This window comes from Ambystoma mexicanum, chromosome 4q, assembly GCF_040938575.1.
Source record: "Ambystoma mexicanum isolate Mex_15411 chromosome 4q, UKY_AmexF1_1, whole genome shotgun sequence".
NCBI lineage: Eukaryota > Metazoa > Chordata > Amphibia > Caudata > Ambystomatidae > Ambystoma > Ambystoma mexicanum.
Window position 1 is genome coordinate 1,286,191,350 of NC_090928.1, and position 24,611 is coordinate 1,286,215,960.

Below are 24,611 nucleotides of genomic sequence, written 5' to 3' on the forward strand. Positions count from 1 at the left end.
TCCACTTTCTTTTCTTGGGGACAGAGACCCTGAGGAGTAATCTCATGCCCCAAGAAATTAACACGGGTTCTACACCACTGTGCTTTCTGAAAGGAAAGTTTTGCTCCGGCGGCCCTCAACTGTGTCAGAACATAACGGATCTCTGCTATGTGTTCTTCCACAGATGAACTTTTTATGAGGACATCATCTACATGAGCCAGGTTACCCCTCGCACCCAGGTCGGGCATGGCCTTATGTAGGAAAATGTTGAATTCATTGCCGGAGTTGAGGTATCCGAAGGGAGTCCGGGTCCATGTGTACTGCTGGCCCTTAAAGGTAAAAGCCAGTTTGTATTGGTCCTCCCTACTGACAGGCATGGTCCAGTATCCATTGGTCAGGTCTATTGCTGTGAATACCTGTGACCCCTGAATCTGGGCCAGCCCTTGGTCAATGTAGGGCAGAGGCCATCGGGAAGTATGGACCCGTTTGTTAAGCTCCCTAAGGTCGGCGCAGAGTCTCCACTGGCCGTTTGGCTTCAATATTCCCAGCACCGGATTATTGAAAGTGCTGTGGACTGGACGGATTATTCCCCGGGACTCAAGGTTCTTAATTATTTCAGTAAGGGACTCCATTGATGCGAGAGGCAAGCGATATTGCTTCACAAACACTGGAGTCATGCCAGGGTCCGTGGGGGTGGTTGTTGTGTGGATGTCGGTGCGGCCACAGTCATATGAGTCTACCGCAAAGAGATCTTGGAAATCCAAGAAAACTTGTTTCAACTTTTGCTTCTGTTCCAGAGTCACACAGGCATCAGCTAGGTTGACTCTCTCTTCCACCATCTGCCTGAAGCCTGGAAAGACTTCTGGTTTGGTTATCTCAGCAGCCTCCTCCAGCTGGGTGGAGAAGTCCCTGGTCAGAGTGCTGATTTGGACTGGAGGCTTCAGGTGGGAAAGGCAGCCCTCATGGACCTGGAAAATCACCTCATCCCTCCTGAAGTCACAAGTCACATCTTCCTTACCATAAGGGCAAGAAGTGTACACCAGGAAGTTCCCCCCATGCCGGGTGAAAATCCTATCTGGTGTTGTATTGTCCTCACTGTCACTGTCAAAACAGTCCTTGGGGATTGGTCCCAACAGTTCATTTCCTAAATCAATGGAGAAATGTCGGTCATCAACCGCCATTCCAATAATGGTGCCTGCGGCTAGAGTAATGCTCTTTAAGTCTTCTATGTTGTTCTAATGGTGTTGGGTTTACCCCTAACCCTTGCTGTTGGGGAGAAGCATTTAGATGGATATAAGCATCAGGGCTTTTCAATTTTTGTCCTGTTTTAACTTTCACTCCCAGGGAGAATTGTCGGTCCTTTCTGGGATGGTGACTTCCTCTTTGATCTGAATTTCAATTGCATAAGGTAGCAATTGAGCTGACCTAAATGCTTTTTCTGGATCATCAAAGCCCATGGGATTATCAGCTAATCGGGACCAAGTTTTGCAGTTTATTAGGTCCAAACTAATGGCAAAGCGATTGAGAATGTCACTGCCTAAGTAAAAGGCGGCAGTGACGTCTCGCACGACCCAACAATTATGGACTATGCTCTTGTTGCCAATGGAGATTTTGAGCATACACCTGCTTGGCAGGAGATGTTTGGAATTAGGTGCTTCTAGGTCCATTTCCCATTTGTCTATCAGTTTGAATGTGGGAATGGCTGGATCTTTTGGGAGTTGGCGGAACATGGCTTCGCTGATGAAGCTCTTACCGTTGTTCACACACACTCGAGCGAGAACAGAGTCCTTCCCATCATTTAACTGAACAGGGATGATTTGCTGAATATCAGCCAGGCTCTGAGCTGACTTCACATCTTTCTGGACTATAGGAGTGGGAGTTTATGATTGTGGATTAGTAAAGAATTTCAGAGTGTTTCCTTCCAGTGTGGAATACCACCTTAAACTGGAAGAAAGGTTGATTTTCAGAAATAGAGAGGACCCCCCCATCACTAGTCTGTTGTCCTACTGCTATTACTGTCACGTCTGGAGTTTGGTTGTTCTGGAAGTGAAATTCTACTTGGTCAGATTTTTGTTCAACCATGTGGCAGGTGCCGTTTAAACTAACATGGTTGACACTCTGTTTTAATTTTATTGGTCGGCTAGTCTGGGTCCAGAGGACCTTGTTTACGCAATCTATTAGGGGTGACAACCTTCTCAGGAGGTCATTCCCTAGTAAAGAAGGGGTGGCCTCTGGAGTCACTACTATGACCGGGTGTTTCACCTTGTGTCGCCCAATTTTAATGTCCAAGTCTGCAGTGCCCTCAACGGGAATGTCCTTCCTGTCAAAGTTCTGCAGTTGTCCAGGAAGAGAGGTGAGAGGAATTCGGTAATTCTCCCCCCTTCCTGCATTCAGTTCCTCAAAGGCCCTTTTGGACAGAGGGGTAGCTTGGGATCCAGTGTCCACCAGTGCCAAAATTGTACCCTGCCCCTGTACTTGTACCGGGGCATAGTATCTTTCCTCCTTCTCCTCAAGGGGGCACAGATAATGCACATTTTTGGACAACTGGTGGGCTAACTTTCTGGTTTTGGACATTGCTAGAGAAGAGATTTGGGCAGAATTCTGTGGAGAGCCTTGGGAATCTGAAAGAAAAAGTTGGCAACTGGAGATCAGAGCCATTGTGGGTTCCCCTGGTTCCGGGCCGCCCCCCCCCCCCCTTTTGGAGGCAGTCACCAGGATGGGTTTGAACCAGGGGATTTTGGTATTGTCGGTTCTGGGATGAGATGATGGCCGGCGGTAGCTCAGTCTCCACATCTCCCCAGTCTGGATTGGAGTCCCTTGGGACCCATTTTTCCTTGGGAGGAGTTCCCCCATCTCTGAAGGAGAAGATCCTTTTCCCAGGATCTTCTGAGGATCCCCCTCCCTCAAATTGGAAGACCTGTACCTCCTCCACAAAGTGGGTCTGTTTGGGTCCTTTGTTTCTCCTACCCCCCCTCTGCTCCTTGGGAGGCAGGCTTTCAGGGGTAGGAGATTTTGTTTCCGGTTTCTGGTTTTCCAGGGGCTGTTTACAAGTTGGGAAGGAGGCTTCCTCCAAGGCTTAACACCCCCCTTCCCCTTGTGCCTCCTCCCTGGGAACCGGTGGGTTATCGGGGTGCTGCCCCCGTCATTGTTCTGGAGCACCCGGTCCAGAGTTTGGGGGATTCTGCGGTGGCATGCTCATCTGAGGGTTCTGTTGAGCCCTCAGTATGTGACCCAGATCTCATGCCATATTTTGGACCTGGCGCTCAAGTTGTGAAACCCGCTCAGGCTGATACAGGGCTCCATTTTCTCCCCTGGGCTGATCCCGGGAAGGGTAGCTGTCCCTTCTCTGGTAGTACCCCCGGTTGGGAAGATTTTGGTACCCCTCCACCCTTGGCCTCCCCTCTCCTGGATTAGGTTGTCTGGGCTCAGGGAATTGGGCAAAGAAGGATGGATCATTTTGGGGCTGGAAATTGGGCGGATACCTGGGGAAAAAGTTCTTCCCAGGATTTGGAGAATTTCTGCCCTCCTGGGGGAAGTTAGGAGGGAAGTTCCCTGGGTTAGGTGCTTGGCTGGATCCCCCCCTTGGGCTGGAGGAGTCCACACATAACCCAGGATTGGTCGGTTTCCCTTATAGCGGGGACTTACATAGTGAGGGGAGCGGGGGACCCCATTTGTGGGACTACCTCCTCGACTCCCTGTCTGTGACTGGCCCGAGGGCCTTCTGGGCTGTGAATTATTTGGTGCAGGCAGGTTTTTAGGCTCCCCCCATCTCCAAATCTAAAACGGGGGCAACCTTTACCTCTGCCACCTTGGCAGCAGCAGGGGTGCTGTTGGTTTTGGGGTTTTTCGGCGCGTTATTTTTATTTTCGATAGGCTTCTGCACCTCATAGATCCGGGTAGCCTGTTCAATGACCCAGTCTAAAGATCTTTTCTCATGAAAATCTCTCACGAGCTGAGTCATTATGTATTTGGGTAAGGCATGGAAAAACGTATTGATAAATTCTCTGCTATCCGTGCGTACCCTTCTGGTGGTCTGCGCAAAAGCACGCTTTAATTCTTGCACAAACTCTTGTGGGGCCTGATCCTCCCCACATTGCAAATTGTAGGCTGCCTTGCGAGCCTCTTGAGGATTTCTGTGCACAGAAAAATGTTTCAAGATGGCCGCCCTGTATGTGGACCACCTTGAATGGTTTTGATCCTCCAGCCCCGCAAAGAAACTGGAGTATTCTGGTGAGAAGGTCCACTTTACATATTGAATACAGCTTTGGCTATCCTTCAAATGGAAAGTCTCCATCATTTGCTCATAGAGCTCTCAGTGTTCCCAAACAGAATACTTGGCGTTCTTATGATAAGGCGTGATGACACTCCTTATTGCCTTTATTTGTTTCAATGGGTCCTTAAGGAAAGCCCTTTTTGCCTTATTGGCCTTTTTGGTTCGGGTAACCCTGGTCCATTCATCCTCCAACTCAGAAGCGCTGCTCCCAGAGGTGCCCGTCTGATCTTCCAGGTTTTCCCGGATTCTGCGAGCCTGAGAATGGCTGGCAGAATGTGGGGACCTGGTCTCCTGTGTCCTGTAATGCTCAGAGGAGTCTTCAGATCCCTCCTTGCTGCCAGGATTTGATGGGTACCCCCCCTACTGACCTAACTGGGCAGAGGTTTTCAGGATGCCCTTAATGGGCCTACTCTCCTGGGGTTCCCCACTAAATTGCACTGTGCTTGGGTGCCCATACCCGGATGCCCGCCCCTCCATTCCTGGGTGGTACTGGCCTATGAGCCCCATACTTTTAGCTGGATAGTAATCTGCCATCCCTGTGGCCCCGTGCTCACGTGTGCCAGGGGACATGGGGGTGGAGGTTACCCAGTCCCTGGAGGGCCAGGTGATTTTCTTCCATTTTCCTTTTTAAGTGGCAGACTTCCTGGCTTAAGGTATCCCTTTCCTGACTAAGAGCCTGCATCTGTGCCGCCAGGTCGTCCCTTTGCCTTTGGAAGGCACCAGCTTTCTGGCGCTCCTGATCAAACTCTGCCTGGGTATCCAGTTCCTTCAGAATCAATTTATTGCTTTCCTCTTTTTCCCTATCTAGGTGGATTTGCAGGGCGACTACCTGCTCAGCACATGCCCTATTGAAGTCTAACTGTTGCTCCAGCTTTTTCTGGCTCTGCAGTATGGAGTCCAAACCTTCTTGGTACTCCTTCTGCAAGGCCAGAAATCTGGTATCCTGGTCAGCCTTTTCCTGTTGCAGCACATCCATATCCTCCTTTATTTTAGTGATGTACTGTCTGCTGTCCTTTTCTGACTCCTGGCTCCTGAGCAGCCTCTGCTCAGAAGAGTCCAGATCAGATTGGGCCTTCTCCAACGCCATCCGTTGCCTATTTGCCAGATCTTGGCCTTCAGCACATTTGTCCTGCATGGCTCCCATATATAGGTACAAATATGCTGCTATCCTGGCAATCTTATTATGTTCATCTTTGGCTTTAGGGGCCATATATAGTTCACTCAGGGCCACATGTAGGGGACCCTGATCTCTGCATATATCTGACCCTGTTTCAGTGACCTGCTGCGCGATTGCCTGCAACCAGACCGTTTGGTCCTGATGAGTCCACTCACCTCTCACAAATAGCTTATGTAAGAAGTGCTCTCTGGCTATTTTGATGTCTACCAGTGTCGTCATTCTGGAATTTCAGTTCCTTCCTGACTTACAGAAGTTTGTATTTTATTTTTGCAAAACAGACCATTTCCTTAGAGCGTTCCTTTACAGCGTAACACAGCGTGGTGATCCGACCGGATGTATGTATCTTGTCAGTTAGCACACTGTATTAATCTGCACAAGTGATAGATCTAATCCGGAATCCCGGACGAGCCCCCAATTTGTAAGAAGATTCAATTCAACACTACAGCTAGGTCAATGCCTAGTCTGGGATACTGAATGGAAACCCTTGTTGATATATCTTTATGTCCAGTTCATGAGTTCTGGATGACTACCCCTATATAACTCCCCTCTCTTAGAATCCCCCTGACCCCACTGAGCCAAGAAGTAGTTCTGTTTTGCAGGTTTAAAAGGTTTATTTGAGGAATAAGACAAAATATAGATACCACGCTTTTATAATAAATTAATAATCGATATCGCCCTTATAAATATAATGTTAATCAACAATGGGTAATCTGACACTAGCACACTTCTTTATAATCAATGAGGAGTTAGTATAAGATGGATCAAGTAGCAAACATACTTTATGATTTCAAGGGAAAAGCAATGAGGAATAAAATGCAGTACAGAAATACTTGAGATGATTTTAGCAAAAGATAATATAATCACTTTTTCTCTGGCAATTCACCCCCCTCCCCTATGCAATGTAAGACATGGAAGTAGATGGAAAGAGGAGCACACAGTTCTCAGGAATGCAATCAAATACAATACGAAATTCAGTTCCCCCCCAGCAAGCTTAGAGAAAACTGGTATGAGTTTTAAAACACAGGCCCAAGTGCTTTGAATGTGGTGGCAATGAAGTGAGAAATATGCTGAAAATGCTTTTAATTCCCTTTAGGAGATTCAGGGTGAGTGAGAGATACTTGGGATGAGTTCAGGCTCACTTTAGCAATGATTCAGAGATGGTGATTAAGAGGCAAACGAATTGTTAGCAAGGAAAGAAATGACTGCGGATGGTTACACGTGGCTGGATTTTTAACCAAATCGCAAATCGCAGTAAAATTCGTGAGTGCGTGAATCGTGATTACGGCAAAAGTATAAGGAGTAGCAAGTCGGTTCTAGGTTCGATGGAAAGCTGAGATTCTAAGTTTTCAGAGGAAAGTTACATTTCGTTCCTATCCCAAACGGTTCCCGAGATACGGACGATTAAATAAAGGTAGTTTTTCGGATTTAAAGTAAACTCAAAATGACAGGTGACAGCTTGCAGCTTCAGAATTGACAGGTGACAGTTGTGCAGCTTTACAAATGACAGATGAAACGATTTCTAGGAGGCTGTTCTACTTAGGTTAAAATAGTTTGGATTAGATTATTTTAACTAAGAGATTGGTTCTGCACAGTTCTGCTAGGTACTCACAATATAAATTTGAAATAGGCCTCGCCACGTATCTGGTCAGGTTTTGCACTGGACTCCGGTTCTGGTCTCGGCACTTCACAGTGATCTGGGTCAGCTCTCTGGTTCTGCTCACAGCGGTCTGGGTCACTCTGGATCTCTGGTCTGGTCTGTCCGGATACAGCGGTCTCTGCACGGCTCCTAGATCTCTGCACTGGTCCTGGCAAAAGTTCTTGGCAAGGGATTCAAGCAGCTCCCCCGGCGGTGAGTAGCTTGCAATGATTTGAGGCCTGCTGCAGAGAACTCAGCTTGTGGTTTTAGGCCTCTGATTTAGGTTCTAAAGTATAAGTTCTAGGTTCTGGAGTATGTAGCTGGAGTCAGTCTGGAACTGGTATCTTCTGGATGTTGTGTGGTCCGGCAAAACGCTCCGCAGCAACTGGATTTGAATGTCTCTACCTGTCCCAGCAGTCTCTTTTTATGTGTTTTGAAAATGGGTGTGTGCCTGGGCCTAGCTAAGCCTGCCCCTCTCTACTTGTCATTGGCCCAATTCTCCCCTCTCCCATGATTGGGGGAAGGAAATGTGAGTCAATATTCCTTATGGTCCATGCTTGTCCGCCTCTGATCTTCCTGGGGGCTTGCATTAAAAAATGACAACATTTTGCGCTTTTTAACTGGTTTTGCAATATCGGACATTTACCCAAACTTACACACATGTGCGCAAGGAGTATGGACATTAATTGATGAAGTGTCAGATTTTTAACATGCAGACATTTGGAGTGAGACCCTATTTTCCGCTAGCAACCCCCCAGAATACACCACAGGGTCCTAACGCATCTCAAAATGTTCACAGAAAAATCACAAAAATAATGATATTACTTATATAATTCTGACAAGTCCGCACTTTGAGTTATCTATCTTTTTAAAATTATGCCCTGGTCAAAAAGGGGTGTGGCTTCCCACATCACAGGGTGAAATAACTGGTTTATCCACTTCCCCCAAGCTCAGCTGCTAGCAGAGGCACTGCCCCTCCCAGTTTCCCCTAAGAGGAAGCCACTTTACGGCCCCCCAATATAACATTTGCCTGAGTCCAGGACAGGCCTTTGTTCAACTCCCTGTAGTCCCCAGCTGCTCCACCCCTAATCTAATCAACAGGGCCATGTGACCTCAGGATGCAGCCAGGTCTGGCAGCCAGGCCTGGGAACACAGCTGTTGATCCAGTATCAACTCCTGTCGGGGGTAGTTGTCAGGCAGAATTCAGTTTCATTAAACCAGGTTTCAGCTAAATGTCACTTTTTGTTCCCAGTTTTCTACATTCAAATCAAACTGACAATTTTTACATATACATTAAATAATTACTTTCTTCAAGTCATTTCAGAATATAGTTTTACATTGTATCCACCTCTTAGCAAGTCTTTCCTTGGTCTGGTTTTGATTTATTTGTTCAGTTTTACATAAAAGTCTGGTGGTTTTAAAACGCCGGCTTTCTGATAGTGGTGAGTACTGGTAATGCAACCATTTTTGGGATTAAGAAAATGAATTCCCCACAAGAAGGTTGTATCTTTGGAGTGGTCTCATGCCAAATGCGCAGTTCTCCTATTCTGGCGTGAATGTGGGCGGCGATAGCTCATCCCCACATCCACCCAGTCTATTGATTTAGTTTGTTCTGGGATAGAATAACGGGCGGCGACAGCTCATCCCCACATCTACCCAGTCTATTGATTCAACATGGGTCAAATCCCATGACAGTGTCTGTCTTTAGTGTTGCCACCATGAGTTCCTTACAGAAGATTGAGACGAAATGAGAGAGAGAGATAAAAGTCACGTTTGTCAGAGTCAAGAGCAAAGGAGTAGTTTTGAAGTTAAGTGTAGGGTTTAAGATCTGAGAAGTGTATTCACCAATGACAGTTCAGTCTAGGGCTAACAGTCCAAAACACCTGCAAAGTGAAAGGTTGCAGACCCATGCCCTCAATATCCACGGACATCCTCTTGTTTTGGAACAGTTTGTCACAAGCAACTCAAAGGGAAATCCAGGGCTTCAGGAATATATAACCACCATAGGAAATCCCAGACTCACAGACCAGGCAAGGTCATACACGGTATGTCAGGCATACGTATCCAATTCTGATCAGGTAATATTTCAAACAATACTGGAACCATTCTCGATACAGTCACCTGGTGTGTTAAACCTACCTGATATCGTGAGGGAGGCCGGACTGGTCCAAGCTGTGTTGAATTACTGCTAATTTGCACAACGTCTTTAAGCTGGGACCTACAAATAAAAAATGCACCATGAATTACATGTCAGCAATGTAGGCGTGATGCAGTGATTGATTCTGCCAGTGAGCACTCAATCAAGAACGGTGCCCCGGCCCCCAGATTAAAGTAAGCAGCCTTGGACAAGTAGAGCGGCAGCACGATCAAGGAACACACACCAGCAACCAACACTTAGACCTGGAATAGGAACAAGACAAACAGAGGCCAAGACATGCAGAGCTAGAGAAAGGGCTGGAAATCGATGCCTGGACTCAATGTCAGACACCAAGACTAGGAGCAGGGACCAACATGGATGTCCAAGGCCAAAACGTGGAAGCAAAAAACCATACCCAGCATTTACACAGGGATTCACACACACTGGACCAGACCCCCATACCCAAGAGCAGCAGGTACACTGAGCTCCAGTCTCTGGACTAGAACCCCACACCTAAGCCCAGCATGCACACTGAGCTTCAGATTCTGGACTAGACCCCTCGCAAGCAAGCATAGCATGCACACAGAGCTCCAGACCCTGGACCAGATCGCCAAGCCCAGCATGTACACTGAGCTCCAGACTATGGACTAGACCTCTCACAACCTAGTCCAGCATGTACACTGTGCTCCAGACCATGGACTAGACCGCTCACACCCATGGCCAGCATGTACACTAGGCTCCAGACCCTGGACCAGATCCCCACACCTAAGCCCAGTATGTACCCCGAGCTCCAGACTCTGGGCTAGAACCCCACACCTAAGCCCAGCATGTACACGGAGCTCCACACTCTGGGCTAGAACCCCACACCTAAGCCCAGCATGCACACTGATCTCCAGACCCTGGACCAGATTCCCCACACCTAAGCCCAGCATGCACACTGATCTCCAGACTCTGGACCAGATTCCCTACACCTAAGCCCAGCATGCACACTGAGCTCCAGACTCTGGACCAGATTCCCTACACCTAAGCCCAGCATGCACACTGAGCTCCAGACCCTGGACCAGATTCCCCACACCTAAACCCAGCATGTACACGGAGCTCAAGACTCTGGGCTAGAACCCCACACCTAATCCCAGCATGCACACTGAGCTCCAGACCCTGGACCATATTCCCCACACCTAAGCCCAGCATGTACCCTGAGCTCCAGACTCTGGGCTAGAACCCCACACCTAAACGCAGCATGCACACTGAGCGCCAAACCCTGGACCAGATCCCCACCAGGCCCAGCATGTGCATAGAGCTCCAGACTATGGACTTCAACCCTCACACCCAGGCTCAGCATGTGCACAGAGCTCCAGACGCTGCACTAGACCCCTCACAACCAAGCCCAGCAGGTACACTCAGCACCAGAATCTGAAACGGAGCCCCACCCCTAAACCCAGCATGTACACGGAGCTCTAGGCTCTGGACCAGAACCCCACACACGCCCAGCATGTACACTGAGCGCAGGACTCCGGCTCTGGACCAGAACCACACACCTTAGCATAACATGTAAACTGAGCTCCAGACTGTGGACCAGAACCCCACACCCAAGCCCATTATATACACTGAGCTCCCGACTGTGGACCAGAACCACACACGCAAGCACAGCATGTACACTATGCTCCAGACTCTGGAGCTCAGTGTACATGCTGGGCTCAGTTGTGAGGAGTCTAGGCCAGTCTCTGGACCAGAAGCCCACACCTAAGCCCAGCAAGTACACCGATCTCCAATCTCTGGACTAGAACCCTCACAACCAAGCCCAGCGTGTACACAGAGTTCCAGAATCTGGAATAGAACCCCAAACCTAAGCCCCAGCATGTACACAGAGATGCACTCTGGAATAGAACCCCACACCCAAGCCCCAGCATGAACACTGAGATCCAGACTCTGGAATAGAACCCCCACCCCTAAGCCCCAGCACCTACACAGTGATCCAGACTCGGCAATAGTACACCTAAGTCCAGCATGTACATAGAGCTCCAGATCCAGCTCAGATCCCCCACACATTAGCCCAGCATGTACACTGATCCACAGACTCTGGACCAGAACCCCACACCTAAGCAGGGCTTGAGAGAAAGATCATCACGAGCAGGCATGATTCAGGGCAGACCCTCCAAGCAGACAGTTTCTGGACACTTGCCAGACCCTAATAACCAGATGAATAGCTCCTTCTCGGCTTGCTAAATGTGAGAAAAGATTCATGCAATGAGAGCGTCTACCGGCTTTGAAATAACAGTCGCTCACAGTAGTTGTAAAACGTATACCTTGCCTAAGTGTGATGCATTCCTAGCCACTACTGTGGTAGGCCCAACGGTTCATCACAGATTGGCTTCATGGAGCCGGGAGCCATGCAGTGATGGAGCCAGTGTCTGCGGTCCCAAAGAACAAGGACCTAGTGCAACTGAGTGCAAAGCTGGTCTCTGCGACAAGGGCAAAACAAAAGAGGTGATGGCTGGCATGACTAGAACTAATCTTAACCTCTGGCATCGCTCTGGGCAACCATCCAGACCATTGTGCTTCGCTTGCCAAGCCATTACAGAAAGGGGAAATACCATATGCAAATCAGGCTTGGTGCCACACCAAATGGGCAGCCCAGGCCGAACTACTAGGTTTTAACCCTTCTGCACGAGACATGTTTCAGCATCACTGGGCTAAATCAGTGAGGAGTAGCTTGGCTCTCTAGGCCCAGCAGGCACGGCACCCACATCTGGGCATACCCGTCCCACTCAGGGGGCCAAAGGTGACAGGACTAAAGCAAAACTAAAGGTGAAGGCTGGAAGGTTTACACCTAATTTACACCTATGGCATCGCTCTGGGCAACCCCCCCAGACCATCGCACTACATCATGCAGACGAACGCTTGGAGAAAGCGATTCATTGGCTCACGCGTTTCACATACTGAAGTCCAGGATGTAGAGGTCCGAGTGGTCCATCAGGTCAAATTCATCCCCCATCCCTTGCTCCGGGCACGGGCTGCAAGGAAAACAATCATGTCAATGGAACATCACACAGTGGATGGAAACATAATATTAAAAGTTAATGGGAACAAAATAAAGCATATACCCACTGTCAGGCCCGTCAATTACCCACAACAATGATGAGCCTTTCAATTTACTTCATTTACACTCCTGTGTGACTTGGTCACTGCCAGGAAGATGCCCAGAGTTCCTGTGAATCCCACCTTTCCTGCACAACCCTCATATAGCCATCCCTGTCACACCCACCAAACAAAGAAAAAGCAACACACACACACACACACACACACACCCCCCCCCCCCAGGAGATGCCATAGTCCATCACAGAGTAACTTAGTTAAAGGAAGACCACACATGTGTAGGTTTACCCACACACAAGCACACGGGGGGAAGGAGGGTGACAGTCTCCAGGAGATGCCATGGTCGACCACTGAGCCACTGAGTAAGGGAGGGCAGAGGAAGACAACACTAGCTCACCGTAATCATATTTCTGATGCTTGTATCTGCTTGACTTAACATGCTTTGCATAAGCTGACATCTAGTGGAAGTTGCAGAGTATTGCACACAGTTTTTCAAAGTTTGAAAAGAGATGTCGTCAGGGCGTGCCTGTAATACTATCCCTATTGTGTCGTAACTTGTACCCATGCTCCCTCACGCATTGAGATCCTTCAGATTATTGGTTTCTGACAAGAGAGTGTACGTTGTAAGCGTGGAGTGAGGTAGAGACCATGAGGCGTGAAAGATCTATGCTTTTTTTCTCAAGCACATTCTACTTCAAGAGGGGAGGAAGGGCGGGTTCATGTGTATCTAAGCAGATACAAGCATCAGAAATACGATTACGCTGAGTAATATATCCCTCTGAGGCTTGTGGATCTGCTTAGAATTACATGCTTTGCATAGATTAGCGAGCAGTACTTTTAGAAGGCGGTGGGTTGTTAGAAGGTAGCACTGCAAAGAGATATTTTAGCACCCCTTGTCCCACCTGTGTATTACCCCTAGAGTGTGTGTCTAGACAGTAATGATGGGTGAAAGTGTGTACTGAGCGCCAAGTGGCAGCCTTGCAAATGGCATCTAGGGGTACATTTGATATAAAGGCTAGAGTTGCCCCTGTGCCTCAAGTGGAGAGTGCTCAAGGCTTGAATGGCAATGTTCTCTTGGCAATAGAGTAACAGAGTTGGACGCAGTTGACAATCCATTTAGAGATTGCTGCTTCAGACCTAGGGTCCCCTTCTCTCCCAGCAGCTACAGACACGAAAAAACAGTGTTTTTCTGATCGGTTTAGTTTTTTGAAGGTAGACCATGACAGCTCCCCTAACATCAAGTGTATGAATGCTTTTTTCTGCTTAGTTTTTCGTGTTTTGGAAAAACGCAGGTAGTTCTATTGTTTGATTTACATGAAAATTCGATATGAACTCTGGTGACAATCGAGGATGGGTGCGTAACACCACCTTATCTTTGTGTATAACTACGAAGGGGTCTTGTACCGATAGAGTCTGTAGTTCACTCACCCTTCCGATCGAGGTAACCGCTCATCAGGAAGGCCGTTTTGTATGTTAGGTGTTTAAGGCTGGTCTTGTGCATAGGCTCAAAGGGGGCCCCCATGAGCCTTTTGAGTACAATATTGAGGTCTCAGCCGGGAGTAGGATTAGATATTTGAGGGTACTGTTTTTTTACACCATCCATGAAAGCCGGAACCACAGGCATCTTCCACAACTAAATTTTGCTTTGAGATGTGGTGTAAGCGGAGAAAGCTGCCAGTTGTACTTTGAGTCAGTTAAAGACTAATCCTGAGGCAAGTAGATCGAGCAGGTAGTGGACTATATTGGACGGTTAACAGTCAGTTGGATTAAGAGACAGAGTTCTGCACTATAATACAAAACTTTTCCATTTGTTAAAATAGTAGCGCCTTGTATTAGGCTTGTATGCTTCTTGCAGTATTTGCATGCACCTTTGGTCTAGGTTTAGGTGACCACAATCTATGACCTCAGGAGCCAAGCTGCTAAGATCAGCGTCTGAGGGCATGGGTGCTGCATTGTTCCTGGATCCAGAGTCACAGGTTGTCCGGACAAGGTAGTTTCATGGGAAGATACAGGGACATAATTTGAAGGTGGGAGAACCAGGTCTGTCAAGCCCACAACGGAGCTATTAGGATTAGCATCCTTTCTGGGGAAACCTATATGCGTAATCTTGGCATTGTGCATTTTCCAGGGTAGCGAAGATGTCTATTTCTGGGAATCCCCACTTTGAGAAGACATCTAGCATTTCTGTGTTTAGTTGCCACTTGTGCTCGGAGGGTAGCATTGTACTCCTGCTTTGAATTGAGTTCTCCTGGAACATGTTGCGCCACTAGGTACAGCCAGATGTTCTGTGCTAGTTTGGACAGCCTCTAGTTTGTACAGCCCCGGAGAGTGTCGTCACCCCCCGCCCCCGTTTGCTTAGATAAAAAATGTATGCGTTACTGTCCAAGGACTAGGACTGTTTTGTGTGCTAATTGAGTTTTGAAGGCTTGAAGTGCTTTGAGAACCGTTAGTAGTTCCAGAAGGTTGATGTGCTTTCTGGTTAGCACCTGTGTCCACAAGCCGTGAGCTGTGTGGTGGAGGAAGTGAGCCTCCCACCCTGTCATTGATGTGTCTGTCATAAGAGTGGCCTTGATCGATGGTGTGTGGAAAGGATTTCCTTTTAGTAGATTGTTTCTGTTCCACCACTGTAGCGATTGAACCAGAGGTTGCAAAACCACCACTAGATCGCCCCACAACAGGCTTACCAGCGACCATTGTTTTTCTAGCCATTCTTGCATTGGACACATGCGAAGCCTGGCATGGGGCACTAGGTAGATGCAGGAAGCCGTCATTCCCAGTGGGCGCATTGCTTTTCGTACTATCACCCGACAACTGGCTACATACTGAGGTGTTTGAAACAGCATATTTCAGACCCTTTCCTCGGAGGGAAAGACCAGTCCGTTGTTTGTTTTGATTAGTGCACCCAGAAATTGCTTTACTTGGCTGGGCACAAGACTCGACTTCTTTTCATTTATCGAAAAGCCCAATCCGAACAGCAGATTGTTTGCTGTGCGTTTTGAAGGCACCTCTGGGGAGAGTTCCGGTAATTAGCCAGTCGTCTATGCAAGGCTACACTGGAATGGACGGCCTTCGCAAATAGGCAGCCACCACTGCGAGGACATTTGTGAATACTCTGGCGGTTGATGCAATTCCGAAGGGTAGCACATTGAATTGGTAGTGCTCGTCTCTCAATTTAAATCAGAGGTATTTTTTGCGCGCTGGCAACATTGAAATATGAAAGTATGCGCCTTTCATGTCCAATGTTGCCATGTACGCCCTAGTATCAGTAGTGGGAGGACCTCCTGCAACGTTGTCATCCTGGGGCTTGACATACGTGTTTGCAGGGTACAGGTCTATCACTGGGCGCATTGTTAGAAGTACATTGAATAAATCCCTTGATTTTGTTCCAATAACAGTACCAGTTCGATTGCTCCCTTTTGGAGAATTTCGATCTCCTGCAGGATGTTGAGGTGTTCGGAGGACATCCTTCCTATTCGAGGTGAATGGTGTTGAGGTGTTTCTAGGAACTTCACGGAGTATCCTTTGGCCACTGTGTCTAGAACCCAGTGGTCAGACGTTATTCCCTCTCATTGCTGGGCGAAAATTATCAAGCGACCCGCGACAGGGGATGGATGGGAGGGAACATGGATTGGCCCGTCATTTGGATACAGGGACTGCTGTGCCCCTAGAGGCTGCAGCTCTGCCACGTCCTTTCCCCTGGTGAAATCCACGCTACTGGTAGGACGACCAACCCTAGTCACAGTAGAAGAGGCATTAGACGTGCTTGTGCCGGCTTGGCCTGGTCTGCTGAATCCTTGCACCCCGGAACCTTCAGCATGTGTTGAATACCGCCTTCTGTATGAAAGGTTTGTTGGTAATTTGACCAAGGGTTTTGGTGGTCTCATGTTCATTTTTTGTGGTTTTCAGCTGGTCGTTAACCGCTTTACCAAAGAGGAGACCCTCCTAGATGGGCATGTTGATCAGGGCTGCCTTTGTTTCTGGCTTATAACCTCGTCACACTAGGGATACTATTACAGTCACACCCTGTTGACATCCCTTTACAGACTTTGTAAAAACCTCATGTGCAATACTCCGCAGCTTCCATTACATGTCGGCCTATGCAAAGCATGTGATTCTATAAGCAGATCCACAAGTCTCAGATATATATATATATATAATACATTACTCACCGCAATCGTTGGTGCTTTTATCTGCTTAGATTCACATGCTTATGCATAGGCCGTGTTTCAAAACTCAAAAAGGGACGTCGACAGGGCATGCCAGTAATAACATTCGTAGTGTGACGTCCACTGTACCCATGGTCCTTCATGCGTCGAGGTCCCTCAGATTGTTTTGTTTCTGACATGAGGTTGCATGAAGTGTAGCGTGAGTACAGGTGTAGTAATGCAGATATGCATCAGATAGAGCACAGAAAAAACCTCTATGCACCTTCTACTCCAAGGGGAGGGTGGGCGAATGTGTAGCTAAGCAGATACAAGCATCAGAAATACGATTACGGTGAGTAATGTATCCCTTCTGAGGAATGTGGAATCTGCTTAGATCACATGCTATGCACAGATTAGCGAGCACCACAGAAGGTGGTGGGCTGTGAGACGGTACAGCGGAAAATAGATGTTTTAGAGCTGCTTGCAGTGAAGGTGTATACTGATCTCCATGTAGCTGCATTGCAAATGGTGTCCAGCGGGACGTTTGCGATAAAAGCCAGAGTAGCTCCTGTACCCTTTGTGGAGTGAGCTCTTGGTGTGAAGGGCAGTGTTTTGCTTGATAAAGAGTAGCAGAGCTCTATGAATCTGACTATCCATCTGGACATGGCATTTTTGGAAATGCAGTCTCCTTCTCTGCCTGGTGCTACGGAGATAAACAGTTGATCTGTTTTTCTGAGCGGACTGGTCTTGTTTGCATAGTAAAGGACTGCCCTTCTTACATCTAGTGTATGGAGTTTCTTCTCAGCTGAGCATGTTGGGTTCTGATAGAAGGCCAGAAGCTCAATGGATTGGTTTACGTGGAATTTTTGAATGAACTTAGGTGAAAATCTAGGGAGCGTTCTTAATAACGATTTGTCTTTGTGGATAACAAAGAAAGGATCTTGCACTGACCATACTTGAAGTTCACTGACTCTCCTTATGGAGGTAATGGCCACCATGGAAGCCATCTTATATGTGAGGTGTTTAAGGCTTGACTTATGCAGTCTCAAAGGGGTGTCCTTGCAAGTACTATGTTGAGGTCCCAACCCTGCGGTGGGTATGATATAGGAGGGTGGAGCCTTTTTACTCCCTCCATAAATGCCTTAATGACAACAACCTTCCACCATGATACTTTACTGTGAGAGGTGGTGTGTGCATTTAGAGCCAGCAGGTGAACCTTTATAGAGTTAAAAACTAACCCTTAGTCTAACAAGTGGAGCACGTAATGAAGAATGCAAGTTGGAGTACATTCTATTGGGTTTATTTGTTTGACTGGTACCAAATTACAAATCTCCTCCACTTGTCCCATAACAGTGTCTGGAGTTTGGTTTACGTGCCTCCTTGGGGATGTCCATACAGCTTTGAGGTAAATTAAGATGTCCAAACTCTATGACCTCAGGAGCCATGCTGCCAAGTCCAGTGAGTGAGGTTGAGGGTGTAGTGTTGTCCCTTCGTGCTGGAAAAGCAAGTTGGCCCACGGGAGCTTGATCAGATCGCACATTGCCAGTTTGCGCAAATGTTGATACCAAGGTTGTCTCGCGCACCTGGGAGCAATTAGGACTAACGTCCTCTCTTCCCTGTGAATCTTGTTCATCACCCTGCTCATTAGTGAAGTTGGGGGGAAAAGCGTAGGCAAATTTCCCTGACCAGTTCATCCATAGGGCATTCCCCTTGGAGTCTGGTTGGGGAAACCTGAACGCGAAGTCTGGGCATTGCTTGTTTTCGCTTGTGGCGAACAAGTCTCCACTTATCGTCTTCTAGAAGGGGATCTCTGGTTGGCAAGTCCGCTAGAGTGTTGAGGTCCCCTGGAACATGTTGGGAAGTCAGGAACATCCCCCATTTGAGTGCCCATTTCTATATTTTCTGTGCTAGCTTGGACACATTTGGAGAATGTGTGCCCCCCGCTTGTTGGTGTAGAACAGTGCAGAGGTGTGGTCTGTGAGAATTTGTACCGACTGATTTTGTCAGATGTGCTTCGAAGGCTTGAAGCGCTTTGAGTACTGCTAGAAGTTCCAGCAGGTTTATGTGGTTCTGTGCTGTGATTTGAGTCCACGTACCAAGCACTGTGAGATGAAGGTGATGGTGCCGCCCACCCCCCACCCAGAGAGGGAAGAGTCTGTTGTAACGATCGCTTGCAGCACTGGGTCGTGGAAGAGTTTTCCTTTCAACAGATTCTCCTTTGTCCACCAGCGCAGAGCATGTACTAGTGTTGGCGAAACGACCACTAGATCCTCCCACTGACCGCTTGCCTGAGACCACTGTTTCGCCAACCACTCCTGCATCAGGCGCATGCGCAAACGTGCATGTGGGACCAGGTAAAATGGAAGATGCCATCATGCCGAGCAAATGCATAGCTTTGCGTACGGTTATCTGGTGACCGGCTTGATACTGCGGTATTTGCAGTAGTATGTTCCGAAGGAAAGATTAGACCTTCCTCTATTTTTATGACAGCTCCTAAGAACTGTTTGGTCTTGTTTGGAACAAGGCTTGACTTTTTCTCGTTGATTGAGAAACCCAATTGGAAAAGAAGGTTGATCGTTCTTTGGCTATTTTGCTTGCAAATTTGGGGTGTCTCCCCAGTGATCAGCCAGTCGTCTGGGTAAGGGTACACAGGGATTGCCTCCCTGTGCAGGTGCGCTGCCACCACCGCCAGTCCGTTGGTGAATACCTTGGAACGGATGCTATGCCGAAGGGTAGCAACTTGAATTGGTAGTGCTGGTTTGATATCTTGAAACGCAAGAACCTTCTGTGCGCTGGGAACATTGAAATATGAAAATAGCCATCTTTCATATCCAAGGTTGCCATGTAGTACCCTTGCTTTAGCAGTGGGATTAATTCCTGTAGCGTTGTCATGCTGAATTTTTGTGGCTTGACATGGGTGTTTGCAGGGCGCAGATCTAATACAGGGCGCACTGTTAGATTATTTTTTGGGCACAAGGAAGTGAGTTGAATAAATATCCTTGTTTACCTGGTTCGCCAGGACGATTTCGACGGCGTCCTTTAACAGCAGCGCTTTTGCCTCTTCCAGCATTATGCACTGGTCTTCCTTTGTGGTCGTCTTTTGTCTGGGAGGATGGTTGGAGGGTTGTTGTAGCAGCTCTACACATTAACCGTCTGCCATGGTTGAAAGCACCCACTTGTCTCTGGTTATTTCCTGCCATACGTGGGTGAAGTGTGTTATACGTTCTCCTACTGGAGAGTCTTCCTGTTCGTTGTCATGATAGTGGTCCCTCTCCCCGATGTCCCCCTGCCCTCTGAATCTGTATATGCTCCAGTGTCCAGGAAGCTTTGGTTGGGGTCATAGTGTACAAGCTGGCATGGTTCCTGCTGAGGAGTGGCTGCTTGTAGCGATTCTGCCTGGGCTCTTTATGCAGGGGATTGGGACAGTGTCGCCCCACTAGCTGGAGGCATGTTCTGGAGATTTTCTAGGACCCGAGGGCGTCTATCAAAAAAGTTGGCCATAAGGACATGCACCTAATGACTGTCTATATCTTCTGCAGACCACTGCGATGAACTTGGGATGGTTGAAAGAGTGGGAAGTAGTTCAGGTGTAGGCTGCCTCTTGTGTCTCATTGCTTCAGATAATGTTAACTCCGCTTGGATAACGGTCTCCTTCTCCCTATGGAATTTGTGGGTCTTCGATGTGTGGTGTTTCGATGTTCGCCTCTTCAGAGGCATTTCTGGGACATGTTTTTTGACTAGATGAGACAATTTCACAAGGTCCAAGGGGATTTAGCTGATTTCGATGTCTCTGTCGATTGTCGTTTTCGGCGAGTGGTCGTGCCAGCGCTGCGTCTTTCCCCTACGGTTTTCGGCAGTAGTTTTAGACACAGTGTCCGAATTAGATTTTTCTCTCGATTTCAGAGGTCTGTCATGAGGCGAACGTGAAGGCCCAGAGGACAGGTAACTGGTGGAGCTTCCACTCGACGGCGTGTGTGCCCATGTAGTCAGTGTTGACGTCTACTCATGGCCTTGGGTTGTGTGTTTAGCGCGAGGGGTCTCGTCTGTGCTGGTGCCACCGGGCGTCGTCCCTGTAACAGCACTGCTGGCCTGCCTGGTGGGGTCGGGCCTTGCACGTGGGAATTCGATGGTTCCCTTTTGCTGTTGTCACTGAAGATACTGATGCTGCCGTGGCTAGAAGCACCCTCCACGTCTATGGCAGCTTCGGCCTGCATGGCGTGGTGGGCCCAGCGCTTTGTTATGCAATCCTTTATGGTTCTGGGCTTAAAAAGCTTGCAAGCTTTACAGTGGCCCTCATTGTGATCCCTTGGAAGACCGAGGTTGCACACCCGGTGCAAGTCCTTCCAGGCAAGTTTCTTTTTGTATGTAGGAAACAATTTAAAAAGGTGTATTTTCCATTTCGAGTTGGAAGGGCAGTTTGGCAAGGACAAATGTCTACTCTGATTTGCCGATGGGGGTATGCGACACTGCCGAAGCCCATGCCCCAAGGATTGTGAAGATTGCCCATGCAAGCCATGAGCACTGGCCACATTAGGAGGGTATAGTGGACACTGAAATAGGATTCTGGGTAGGTGCAGTGGATAATGGGGATGGGGGTCATGGTCGAGCCTCATGCACTAAGCAATTGAACAATGACTTGTTTCCCCGGTATGCACTGCTGATAATGACACACAAGGCTGCGCTGCAAAAAATGTTTGTTAAAGGAGGTTTATAGTTGTTTAATATATGTTAAAAGAGGAATTATTAATTACTTCTATATGGTGATACAACATTATGAAACATTTTCACTTATACAGATCTATTCAATTGACAGAGAAAAAACACTGCTAAAGGGACGTTACAGTTAAGATGTACCCCACCCTTGGGACTCCTGTGCCTCAGCAGTTAGCTAGTGGTCTCCCTCCTGGGCTCCATGAGCACGTGTGCATCCATACTGCCCCTTTTATTGATGGCGTTCTCCCACTGCACAATGCATATGTGCATGTATAGGAGCACTGTGCATGTATAGGAGCACTATGTATGATGTTTTGGTATAAGTATGGGAAATGCAGATGCAAAAGATTTGTAGAACATTAAATGGCAGCTTGCGGGTGGAATTCTAATATGTTGATAGGCTTTATGTAGAGTTTTTTAAGTTATTGGTGGATATATGTGTGAATGGTTTAAAGCCGGCAATGAGGGAGTATTCCAAACAGAACAGTCAAAAGAGTAGAAGGGCTGTTTCATGTGATGGTGGGCATGTGCAATCCAGTTGTTCTAATAAGACATGGGCAAGACAGGGTATTGCAGAGACTGTGCATAGTTAAACACCATCATCCATTTAATGTATATTAGAGAGAAGAATACCAGACAGAAAATAGTTGGTGCTTTTTTCTTTTTCTCTAGATGTCACCTTTCATGTTCTGGGTGTTAGTCTTAGCAGTGCACGGTGGCGGCGCGAGTTATGGTTGCTTAGCTTACCATAATAGGCACATTTCTTGGGTTTTTGGTTTTACTTAGAACCATAACATCCCTTTAACAATGTCTTTCGTTGAATATAAGCCAGACAGAGCTGGTGATGTATGCCCAGCTGAGGCTACCCACATGTAGACATCTGTTCAATTAAAAGGGGAAAATGTAAAGTACTGCAGGGTCCTAATTATAAGCACGAAATGCCTTCCCTTAACCATCTGCCGGTCCCATTTCCCTCTCTCTCCCTACATTACAAACCACCAAGATGGCGACGTTAAATGTAATTACTCTAAGTGTTAACTGATTAAACAGCATGGTCCAACATCTGGAAGGTTCTAGGGGAGCACCAGAGCTGGGGTAGTGGAATTGATATAATCCAAGAAACCCATCTGACTCCGGAAAAAGAGCAGGCCACTGAGACCCTGGGTGGGTACTTGTTCACCATGCAGGAGAGGAATGTGCATCTGAGGGAGGGGCGACTCCCATATATACCATGGTCAGTTTCTTAGTGGCACGCACCGTAGCTGGCCCATAAGGCAGATATTTCCTAATATGTGGGGAATGACATGGAACAGATGTTACTCATGAACCATAGAATACATGAGCCCGGCATATTCTTCATACGACACACACAACACGGATATGGGGAGGGGACTAAATACAGCAATGAATCCACAAGCAGATGCTACGGAGGAGCGGGTTGGATACAAGAAATGCTTGAATCGCACAATCTGGTGGACATGTGGAGGGCGCAGCATAAACAAATAAGAGACTTTGGGCCGGATTCACACCACATTTACCAAGGGATTGCACCATTATAATTTGTATTTACTAAGCTCAACATATCACTGACAGTCAGTTTCAAAATTATAAATACAACAACCACCTTTTTCCAGAATCCCCATCAGTCATACATTCACTTAGACATGATTTTAGCGAAGGAAAGAGATATATATATATATATATTAAAAAAATGCATTACTCACCGTAATAGTATTTCTGATGATTGTATCTGCTTAGATTCACATGCTGTGCATCTAGTCCGAAATCTAGTGGTAATCGCGTAGTATCGCATCTTTCTTTCAAAGATTGTAAGGGGACTTTGACATGGGCGTGACTAACACTATCCCCAACGTGACGTGCAGTGTACCCAAAAATCCCTCGCGTGTCGAGGTCCTTCTGGTTGTGTTTTTTCTGCCGTGAGAGCCTTACAGTCAGCATGAGTGAGTACAGAAGAGAGAAGGTGTAAGAGGTCTATGTTCCTACTACTTCACAAGGGGAGCAAGGGAGGGGGCATGTGAATCTAAGCAGATACAATCATCAGAAATACTATTACGGTGAGTAATGCATGTCTTCTGATGCTTGTGAATCTGCATAGAATCACATGCTTTGCATAGACTAGCGAGCAGTACCCAGAGATGGTGGTGGGATGTGCGAAGGAACAGTAGCAAAGAGATGTCTTAGCACCACTGGTCTCACCTGAGAATCAGACCTAGAGTGTGCATCTAGGCAGTAGTGTTGTGTAAAGGTGTGTATAGTTGCAAATGGACTCGAGAGGAACATTTGCAATTAATGCTATGGCAGCCCCTATGCCTCCATCAGAGTGTTCTCTAGGCATGAAGGGTAGATCTCTCTTGGCAAGCGAGAAACTCAGTGTGATGCAGTTTATGATCCACTTAGAAATTGCTGATTTAGAGACAGGGTCCCCTTCTCTACCAGCTGCAACTGAAACGAAGACTGCTTTGTTTTCCTTAGTGGCTTTGTCTTTTCCAGATAGTAGATAACCGCTCTCCTCACATCCAGTGTGTGGAGGCTTCTTTCCGCCACGTTATTGGGGTTCTAAAAAAAGGTGGGTAGTTCTATGGATTGGTTTACATGGAACTGAGATAAATGTAGGTGCAAAGCATGGGTGTGTGCGCAAAACCACCTTATCTTTGTGAATCGTGATGAACGGGTCATGAACTGAAAGGGCCTCAAGTTCACTAACTCTCCTTATAGAGGTGATCGCCATCATGAAGGCGTCTTGTAGGTCAGTGCTTTAAGGCTAGCCTTGTGCATTGGTTCAAAGAGAGGCCCCATTAGTCTTGTAAGAACATCATTCAGGTCCTACCCGGGAGCTGGGTTTGAAATCATGCTTCAATTAATGGAATTTTCCACCATAAAACCTTGCTTTGGGACGTGGAGCACGCCGAAAGCGCCGCTAAGTGGATCTTTAGAGAATTGAAAATCAGACCTGAATCTAACAGGTGGGTTAGGTACAGGACAATATGTGTTGGTGTGCATTCAATTGGATTGATGTCCTTGCCATTACACCAGATTATTAAGCACTTCCATTTGCTGCACTAGCAATGCCTGGTGTTAGGTATCCCTGCTTCTGTGAGTATGTCAATACATCTTTGAGAGAGTTGGAGGTGCATGACCACAGGAGCCAGTCTGCTAAGATGAGTGTTTGAGGGTATGGATGTAGTCTATCCCCTGGTCTTGAGACAGAATGTTGTATGGAAATGGCAGCTTCCTGGGAGGGGAGACTGGCATTGCCACGAGATGGGAGAACCAAGGCTAGCAGGCCGACATAGGGGCCACCAGAATCATCCTGACTGGCTTTTCGTGCATCTTGAGCACTATTATGTTGAGGAGGGGAATCGGGAGGGTAGGGGGGTTAGGTGAAAGCGGAGACACATTTCCCTGACCATGTTATCCAGAGACTGTTCCCCTTG

At 47.5% G+C, this 24,611-nt stretch overlaps 1 protein-coding gene across 7 annotated transcripts in view; it reads right to left on the reverse strand.

Annotated features, from left to right (window-relative positions):
- The window catches only part of KLHDC3 (kelch domain containing 3), a 697,617-nt gene that overhangs the window by 27,610 nt on the left and 645,396 nt on the right, over positions 1–24,611 (reverse strand). For 6 of the 7 annotated variants that reach the window (XM_069608908.1, XM_069608907.1, XM_069608906.1 and 3 more), the window contains exons 10-11: positions 12,143–12,216; positions 9,205–9,283 (exon numbers count right to left, since the gene is read on the reverse strand). In XM_069608908.1, the coding sequence (XP_069465009.1) occupies positions 9,205–9,283; positions 12,143–12,216 (153 nt within the window). Of the gene's footprint in view, positions 1–9,204; positions 9,284–12,129; positions 12,217–24,611 lie in introns of those variants that run through there. The other variant, XM_069608911.1, reaches the window with a different exon arrangement.